Source organism: Mobula hypostoma, chromosome 10, assembly GCF_963921235.1.
Source record: "Mobula hypostoma chromosome 10, sMobHyp1.1, whole genome shotgun sequence".
Classification (NCBI taxonomy): domain Eukaryota; kingdom Metazoa; phylum Chordata; class Chondrichthyes; order Myliobatiformes; family Myliobatidae; genus Mobula; species Mobula hypostoma.
In genome coordinates this window covers 26,509,092-26,519,037 of record NC_086106.1, presented here as the reverse complement: position 1 = coordinate 26,519,037, position 9,946 = coordinate 26,509,092, and the positions used below count along the sequence as shown (strand labels likewise).

The following is a 9,946-nucleotide window of genomic DNA, read 5'->3' as shown; positions in this document are numbered from 1 at the left end:
TACTTTGTTCCCTTTAGAGAGCTGTGGTAAGAGGTACCGAGATTGGAGACTGTACCGCAGAGATTCTCAAAGCTAATTCCAGCATCCTAAATCACTGATTGTAACCCCATTGATAACCCAGCTCCCTCACACCGTCCCTCAGTGACCCCTCTCCCCCAGCACCCTGTGTCACTGACTGTATCCCCACTGACGATAATCCCGCTCCCTCACACCGTCCCTCAGTGACCCCTCTCTCCCAGCACCCTGTGTCACTGACTGTATCCCCACTGACAATAACCCTCACACCGTCCCCCAGTGACCCCTCTCCCCCAGCACCCTGTGTCACTGACTGTATCCCCACTGACGATAATCCCGCTCCCTCACACCGTCCCTCAGTGACCCCTCTCCCCCAGCACCCTGTGTCACTGACTGTATCCCCACTGACGTTAACCCAACTCCCTCACACCATCCCTCAGTGACCCCTCTCCCCCAGCCCTGTGTCACTGACTATATCCCCACTGACAATAACCCAGCTCCCTCACACCGTCCCTCAGTGACCCATCTCCCCCAGCACCCTGTGTCACTGACTGTATCCCCACTGACAATAACCCTCACACCATCCCTCAGTGACCCCTCTCCCCCAGCACCCTGCGTCACTGACTGTATCCCCACTGACGATAACCCAGCTCCTTCACACCGTCCCTCAGTGACCCCTCTCCCCCAGCACCCTGTGTCACTGACTGTATCCTCACTGACAATAACCCTCACACCGTCCCTCAGTGACCCCTCTCCCCCAGCACCCTGTGTCACTGACTGTCTCCCCACTGACGATAACCCAGCTCCTTCACACCGTCCCTCAGTGACCCCTCTCCCCCAGCCCTGTGTCACTGACTATATCCCCACTGAGGACAATCCCGCTCCCTCACACTGTCCCTCAGTGACCCCTCTCCCCCAGCACCCTGTGTCACTGACTGTATCCCCACTGACGTTAACCCAGCTCCCTCACACCGTCCCTCAATAACCCCTCTCCCCCAGCGCCCTGTGTCACTGACTGTATCCCCACTGATGTTAACCCAGCTCCCTCACACCGTCCCTCAGTGACCCCTCTCCCCCAGCACCCTGTGTCACTGACTGTATCCCCACTGACGATAACCCAGCTCCCTCACACCGTCCCTCAGTGACCCCTCTCCCCAGCACCCTGTCACTGCGTGTGTCCCCACTTGGTCAAACTCTGTCTCTTTAAAGAGTCACGTCAACCCCAACCCCCTCCTCCGAATATGGAACTGGTGTGCCTTGCGCTCTCTCTTGGGGCTCTGTCAAAGTTACTGGACCAATGGGAAACAGGGGGTGGGAGGCGGGAGGTCCCAGACACGCAGATCCATAAGTAGAAAGTTTTGTCCGAACTTTTGTAGAAGTTTTCTGGAGACGAGGTGGGGCCGCTGGGTCTACTGCAGAGGGTCTCCTGCCTCAACGCCCCAGCCAGCGGTTTGTGTCACCCACCGATCAGCAGGATCTGTATCTCACTGACACGGGGATGAGGGCGTCCAGTTACCAGGAGGGAGAGGAGCTGGACTTCGGTCTGACGTTTGGGGAGGAGCTGGAGACGGGACAAACCGTACTGATGGGGAGCTCAGGTTTGTGGGATGGGGTGGGGTACACACACACACACACACACACACACATACACTGAATCAGATACAAACCCACATACACAGTCTCAAACACACACACACACACACACATTGAATCAGATACAAACCCACACACACACACACACGCATTGAATCAGATACAAACCCACATACACAGACTCAAACACACACACACACACATTGAATCAGATACAAACCCACATGCACAGTCTTAAACACACACACACACACACATTGAATCAGATACAAACCCACATACACAGTCTCAAACACACACACACACACCCCCACAGAATCAGATACAAACCCACATACACAGTCTTAAACACACACACACACACACACACACACACACACACACACACACACAATGAATCAGATACAAACCCACATACACAGTCTCAAACACACACACACACACACAGAATCAGATACAAACCCACATACACAGTCTTAAATGCAAACACACACACTGAATCAGATACAAACCCACATACATAGTCTCAAACACACACACACACACACACACACACTGAATCAGATACAAACCCACATACACAGTCTTACACACACACACACACACACACATACCCACTGAATCAGATACAAATCCACATACACAGTCTCAAACACACACACACACACACACACATACACTGAATCAGATACAAACCCACATACACAGTCTCAAACACACACACACACACACACACACACACAGAATCAGATACAAACCCACATACAAGTCTTAAACACACACACACACACACACACAATGAATCAGATACAAACCCACATACACAGTCTGAAATGCACACACACACACACACACACACACACTGAATCAGATACAAACCCACATACACAGTCTTACACACACACACACACACACACACACACCCACTGAATCAGATACAAATCCACATACACAGTCTCAAACACACACACACACACACACACACACACACACACACACACTGAATCAGATACAAACCCACATACACAGTCTCAAACACACACACACACACACACCCACAGAATCAGATACAAACCCACATACAAGTCTTAAACACACACACACACACACACAATGAATCAGATACAAACCCACATACACAGTCTTAAACGCACACACACACACACACACACACACAGAATCAGATACAAACCCACATACACAGTCTCAAACACACACACACACACACACACACAGAATCAGATACAAACCCACATGCACAGTCTCAAACACACACACACACACACACACACACACTGAATCAGATACAACCCACATACACAGACTCTAACACGCGCACACACACATACTCAGAGACTCAAATGCGGACACACACACACTCACCCACAGATTCAAACTAGACACAAGTAGTAATACATAAACATGTATGCTTTCTCTCACACACATAATCACACTCAGATGTGCACTCTCTCTCTCTCTCTCACACACACACACACACACACACACACATAAGCGTCCATATACTGGCATCCTGATACAAACACACCTGCGTGCACTCACACCCATGTTCAATCACACACATGTAGACATGCACACATTGACACATAGACATAAACATCAGCACACACGTGTGTGTGGCAGCTCCCTCCCGGTCATCCTGCAGTATGTATGGACACTCCTGCACCACATTGCCCGATGTCGTGGTCCCACTCCCCACTCACCACCCACACTTTGCTCCCTCCACGCACTCACTGGGACCCTCCCCCCGTTCTGTCTCCTTCACCCTGCCTAACGTACCCCTCTCCTCATCCGCCTTCCCCTTCCCTCTGACTTCCAATTTATCCCTGAAGCCCCCCCCCCCCACCCCTAGCACCTTTAAACCTCTCCCTCTAACAGGGCCAGATAGCCTAGGGAAGGGGTAGGAGAGTTAATCCGTCGCACAGTGACAGACTGTCGGCAACTATAGTTGGGGAGAGGTGGATGGGAGAGAGAGAGACAGAGACAGACTCCCGGCGTCTGACTGTAGCTGGGGAGAGGCGGGTAAGAGAGGGTTAACTGCCTCTGACAGGGACGGACTCCCAGCATATGACTGTGTCTGGAGAGAGCTGGGTGGGAGAGGGTTAACCCTCTCCGACAGGGGCCGGTTGCTCGCCGTCCAACTCTGGCTGGGGAGAGGCGTGTGGGAGGGAGAGGGTTAAGTGCTGCATCGCACCGACTGTTTCCCCACAGGGCTCCGCAGCACAGATGGTTTCACTTTGGGGAGTCTGTGTCTGTTCCTCTGCCACTAGCTATTTATACCCGGGGCCCAGGCACTCTGCTGATTCAGGGTCCCCCTCTCCTGCATATCATTGGGGGGGGGTGAATTCTAGCCCCTCCTGCCCTCCTGGATCACCCATCCTGCAGGTCCACTCAACACTTAGGCTATCCCTTCCTGTTAAATAGTCTCGCAGCCTCCCCCCGTCGGGATCAATGGGGGGAGGGGGAGCCGTGTGTCGAAGTGAAGCACACTCCACATCGAATAGAATCATAGCACAAGAACTGGCCCTTCGGCCCATCCGGTCCGGGCTCGTCCTGTTTGCCCGCACTTAGCCCACGTCCCTCTTAACCTTTCCTTTCCCTGTCCAAATGTCTTTCTAAAAGTTGCAAGCGTCCCCTCCTCGACCACCTCCTCTGGCAGCTCGTTCCACACACCCACCTCCCTCTTTCAAATTCTTCCCACTCTCGCCTTAAACCCGTGCCCTCTGGTTCTTGCTTTCCCCCACCCTGGGAAAACTAAGCAGTGTCATTTTCTTTATCTTCGCTCATGTTTTTATTCACCCCCCCCCCCCCAGCCCTCAGTTTGCTCCACTCCAGGGAAAACAGTCCCAGCCTATCCAGTCTCTCCTGATAACTCGGGCCCTCCAGAACCAGCAATATCCTGGTGAATCTTTTTAATGACATCCTTCCTGCAGCTGGACGGCACACAGTACTCTAGGTGTGGTCTCACCAACGTCCTGTAAAGCTGTAACGTGACATCCCAACTCCCGTATTCAGCGCCCTGACCGACGGAGGCCAGCGTGCCAAATATCATCTTCACCACCCTGTCTATCTGTGCCACCACGTTCCTGGGCCTCTGGCTGTCTGTTTCGTGCATCACTCCCGGGGGCCCTGCCATTTACTGTGCAAGTCTACCTGACCAAAACCCAGCACTCTGCACTTGCCCGAGTTAAGTTCCAGCCACTATTCCTTGGGCTACTTCCCCAGGTGATCGAGACCCTGTTAGATGGCCTTCTTCGCTTGTCACCACACCAGCGACCTTCCCCGCAGGTCCCCTTAAACCTGTGCCCTCTAGTTCTCGATTCCACAACCCTGAGGAAAATCACTGTGTCCGTTCGCCTGATCTACGCCCCTCACTTCCACAAGGCCACAGTCTCCGGCAATCCGCAGTCCCATCCTGCTCGGCCTCTTGCCGTAACTCAACCCCTCAAGTCCTGTACTCTCAATCAGATCTGCACTCTTTCCAGCTTAATGGCATCTTCCCTGCAGCAGGGCGACTAAAACAGTACCCAGTATTCCAGATGCAGCCTCACTGATAATTCCTCCACTCAGTGCACTGGCTAATGAGGGCCAGCTTGGAAAATGCCCTTTTCACCACCCTGCCAGGGAACCATGTACCTGCACCCCGAGGTCCCTGTGTTCGACTCCTTGCATTTCACTGTGACCTGCAGTTCAGGAGAACAAGAAATCCCACTGAAAATTCTCCCGGTCACAAAAGGGTGGGTGTGTGGGAGACAAGGTCTCCCCCTGTTTTGGTGGGGGGGGGGTGTTTACTGTCTCAGGATAAATGGTCAGCCAGGGACAGAGGGAGGGAGAAATTCATTTCCCCACCCCATCTCAAAGAGGGAGGTGAATCCCTGGGGGTGGGTGCTACTACTGGAAGCGCCCCCTCATTACGCTTTCCACCCTCCCTTCCACCAACGGGCAGAGCCTCAAGTATGGGATGATAGTCACTCTCCTCCCTGACCTCCCCAGCTCTTTCCAGAGACGGGGCAAAGTGGTTGCCTTCACCCAATGACCTGTCCATTCCTCTCCTTCTCTCCAACCCTCCTCTCCATCCCTTCACCCTCTCCTTTTCCCCTCCCCTTTCTCCCCACTCTCCCACTTCCACACCCTGCTGTTTGTTCTCCCTTATCTATACCTCTCTTCCTAACAGACCCCCTTGCTCGTTCTCTCTTCCGCTCACATTGCTCCACTCCTCTCTTCATCCTCTTTCCCTCCCCTCTCCACAATGCCCTGTCTTCCTCCTCAACTCCACTCCTCTCACCCTTGTTCACTCCCGCCTCCCTCTTTTCCCTGCAGTCTCTGAAACCCTCACCCCTCCACACTTCTAAAAACCAAGATGCTCCCAATCCCATCTAAACAGGATCAATCTCATCCCTTTCTCCCCCACCCCTCAACCCGCACAACACTCTGTCCCACCTTTCCCTGCTCCTGTTGCTCAGTCACACCTCTCCCCACCCCCCCCAGGGGGGGACCCCTTACCCACATTTGTTCGTCTCTTGAGAAAACAATTTGACTCTTGCCCCCGCTCCCACTCTTCCTCCTCCTCTTCCCTGGGAACCGGTCCGACACCTCCGGCCATCCAACCATCAGTGTGTCTCCGAGATCGGGTGGGCAGTCCTGTTGAGGGTGGTGGTGGAAGTGAGGGGGTGTTGGTATTGTGAGAAGGAGGGAATCTCACAGTTGTACTGACCCCATCTTTTTATTTCTCTACCTCTCTCTACCTCTACCTCTACCTCTCCCTCTACCTCTCTCTCTTTCGACCTCTCTCTCTCTTCCTACCTCTCTCTCAATCTCTCACTCTCTTTCTTTCTTTCTTTCTCTCTCTCTGCCTCTACCTCTCTCTATCCCTCTCTCTCTTTCTTTCTCTCTCCTCTTCCTCTCTCTGTCTCCCTCTTTCTTTCTCTCTTTCTACCTCTCTCTCTACCTCTACCTCTCTCTCTCTACCTCTCTCTCTCTTTCTACCTCTCTCTCTCTCAACCTCTACCTCTCTCTCTATCTCTCTCTATCTATCTCTACCTCTCTCTCTACCTACCTCTACCTCTCTCTCTATCTCTCCATCTCTCTCTCTCTCTTTCTATCTCTCTATCTCTCCATCTCTCTCTATCTATCTCTACCTCTCTCTCTACCTCTCTCTCTCTCTACCTCTACCTCTCTCTCTATCTCTCCATCTCTCTCTCTCTCTCTCTCTCTCTCTCTACCTCTCCCTACCACAGATCTGGAACTCCCAGAGACAAGCAAAGATGGAGCTGAGCCCCCATTTCCCACTTCCTCCCTCCCCATCAGCCTCTCCCGGATCCCCGCTCCACCTCGGGCTGGTGTGCACTCCCCACCTCCCCGTCGGGGGCCTCGGCTTGAAACTGAAACCGAGGCCTATCCAGGCCAGCCAGCCCGGCTGGTTTCCCTTGGCAACCGCCGGCTTGTGGCCTGCCCCACCATCCGGATCACCCCTATCCTGGCAGTGGGGGAAGGGGAGCCGGAGGAAGAGAGCGGGGGTTCGCCTCCGGGGACGTGGGCCAGGGGCTGGGGCCCGCCACCTCCCTCTGCGGCCCTAGACCTCCTCCGTCCCCCGCCGGATCCCTTCACTTGCCGGGACTGGGCCCTGAGCGCCGCCTCACGGGGCTGGCTCCCTGATGCAGCCTCACCGTCCCCTTCCGGCTCGCCCTCACCGTCCCCTTCACCCTCCCCCTCCGCCTCACCCTCTCCGCCCTCCTGGGGCTCAGCCTCCCGCCTCTCTGAGGAGGCAGAGGCTGAGCTGAGTGAGGCTGCCTGGCGGGCCTCGCTGGCTTCCCCCACCACCCCACCATCACCTCTCCCGCTCGCCCACCGCTGCCGTCCCTCCCTGTCCCCCTCCTCTTCTTCCTCCTCCTCACCCTGCCCCTCCCCCGGGCCCCCCCTCGGTTCTCCGGCCGGCAAGAGGCGCCTCGCCAGGAGCGAGGAGGCGCCCGGCGCCTCGCCCCCACACTCACGCTGGGGAGGGGGCTCCAGCAACGAGAATCTCCATTCCTCCTCCTCCTCCTCTCCCCGGGGCAGCAGCCCCTCCTCACCGCCGACCGAATCCTCCAGCCGTACCCAGGTACCCACCAAGTCCCGTCGCACCAGCCAGCAGCCCAGGCCGGATGGACCCTCCGCCCAGCGGCGCCCGTCCCGCGAGGAGGCCTGGCCCATGGAGTACCTTGCCGTTCCAGCGCCCTTCGGATGGGGCAGCGAGGTGCGGATGCTGGGACGCAGCCCCGTCTTCCGGTGAGTAGATCCCGGCACCGCGAAAATCCAGGTTCGCCATGGCTGTCCTCCGCCTTAAGGGACCTTAAGTTTCTCCAGCTGTCCAATGCGGGGGCAGGTGCGGGGGTCACTGCCGACCGGAAACGGAACCAGGGTAACTTGATGATGGGTGATCATCCTATGTATTACTGAGAAGCCTGTTTCACGTGCGGGAGGGTTGTGAGCTACGTCGGAGGGAAGGGTTAGATTGCCATGGGGCAGGTCGACCACCGACTAGGAACGGAACAGGAGCAGGCCACGCCAACAACGTGGCTACGAGAGCAGCTCCGAAGTTGGGAATCCCTCAGTGAGAACCTCACTGCCTGACTCCACAAAGCCTCTCCACCATCTCCGAGGCATCAAGTCAGGAGTGTGACGGGTCACCACCCCCCACACCCATGAGTGAAGCGTCAGAGACACTCAGGAACCTCGACATCTCCCAGGGCACGGCAGCCCGCTTGCTAGGCACTCAGTCCAGAGCAACCCAGCCATTCTGGAGGTGGGGAGGGCTCTAACGAGGCCTGGGTTGGAGACCATTCACCATAAGGAGGTTGGACGAGCTTGGGTTATTTTCTCTGGAGCATCAGAGGCTGGGGAGGGACCTGATAAAGAGTAATAAGGTTACGAGTAGCATGGGGTAGAGAGCCAGAGTCTCTTCCACACAAGTTTATAAGACGTGACCTCCCACTCGTAAAGTCACACTAAGTGTTCCAAATTAGCCCCTGCTTTTTCAAATGCGATTAAATCCTCTCCCTAAGGATCCGCTCCAAAAGCCTCCATACCACTGAAGGGACTTCCTGGTTGACAATATCTTCAATTATCCCCAATGGGAAAGGACATAACTTCCTTCTCTTGACAGAAAGTGAATTTCTGGAATTCCTTTTCATTCATTCAAGGAAGACACTGGTCAGTGTACAGATATCCCCCTGAGGGAAAGGGACTGAGGGACACCGGTCAGTGTACAGATGTCCCCCTGAGGGAGAGGGACTGAGGGACACCAGTCAGTGTACAGATATCCCCCTGAGGGAGAGGGACTGAGGGACACCAGTCAGTGTACAGATGTCCCCCTGAGGGAGAGGGACTGAGGGACACCAGTCAGTGTACAGATATCCCCCTGAGGGAGAGGGACTGAGGGACACCGGTCAGTGTACAGATATCCCCCCGGGGGAGAGGGACTGAGGGACACCGGTCAGTGTACAGATATTCCCCTGGGGGAGAGGGACTGAGGGACACCGGTCAGTGTACAGATATCCCCCCGGGGGAGAGGGACTGAGGGACACCGGGCAGTGTACAGATATCCTCCTGGGGGAGAGGCACTGAGGGACACCGGTCAGTGTACAGATATCCCCCCGGGGGAGAGGGACTGAGGGACACCGGGCAGTGTACAGATATCCCCCTGAGGGAGAGGGTCTGAGGGACAGCAGTCAGTGTACAAATATCTTCTTGAGGGAGAGGGTATGAGGGACACCAGTCAGTGTTCAAATATCTTCTTGAGGGAGAGGGACTGAGGGACACTGGTCAGTGTACAGATATCCCCCTGAGGGAGAGGGACTGAGGGACACCAGTCAGTGTACAGATATTCCCCCAGGGGAGAGGGACTGAGGGACACCGGTCAGTGTACAGATATCCCCCTGAGGGAGGGGGACTGAGGCACACCAGTCAGTGTACAGATATTCCCCCAGGGGAGAGGGACTGAGGGACACCGGTCAGTGTACAGATATTCCCCCAGGGGAGAGGGACTGAGGGACACCGGTCAGTGTACAGATATCCCCCTGGGGGAGAGGGACTGAGGGACACTGGTCAGTGTACAGATATCCCCCTGAGGGAGAGGGTCTGAGGGACACCGGTCAGTGTACAGATATCTTCTTGAGGGAGAGGGACTGAGGGACACCAGTCAGTGTACAGATATTCCCCCAGGGGAGAGGGACTGAGGGACACCGGTCAGTGTACAGATATCCCCCTGAGGGAGAGGGACTGAGGCACACCAGTCAGTGTACAGATATTCCCCCAGGGGAGAGGGACTGAGGGACACCGGTCA

The 9,946-nt window shown here is 55.3% G+C and overlaps 1 protein-coding gene across 2 annotated transcripts in view; it reads left to right on the top strand.

Moving 5' to 3' along the window:
* Window positions 1-1,377: 1,377 nt before the first annotated feature.
* nfatc4 (nuclear factor of activated T cells 4) overlaps window positions 1,378-9,946 on the top strand; it is a 31,393-nt gene continuing 22,824 nt past the window's right edge. For both annotated transcript variants that reach the window (XM_063061293.1, XM_063061292.1), the window contains exons 1-2: window positions 1,378-1,613; window positions 6,864-7,890. In XM_063061293.1, the coding sequence (XP_062917363.1) occupies window positions 1,514-1,613; window positions 6,864-7,890 (1,127 nt within the window). In that variant the 5' untranslated portion in view covers window positions 1,378-1,513. The remainder of the gene's footprint in view (window positions 1,614-6,863; window positions 7,891-9,946) is intronic.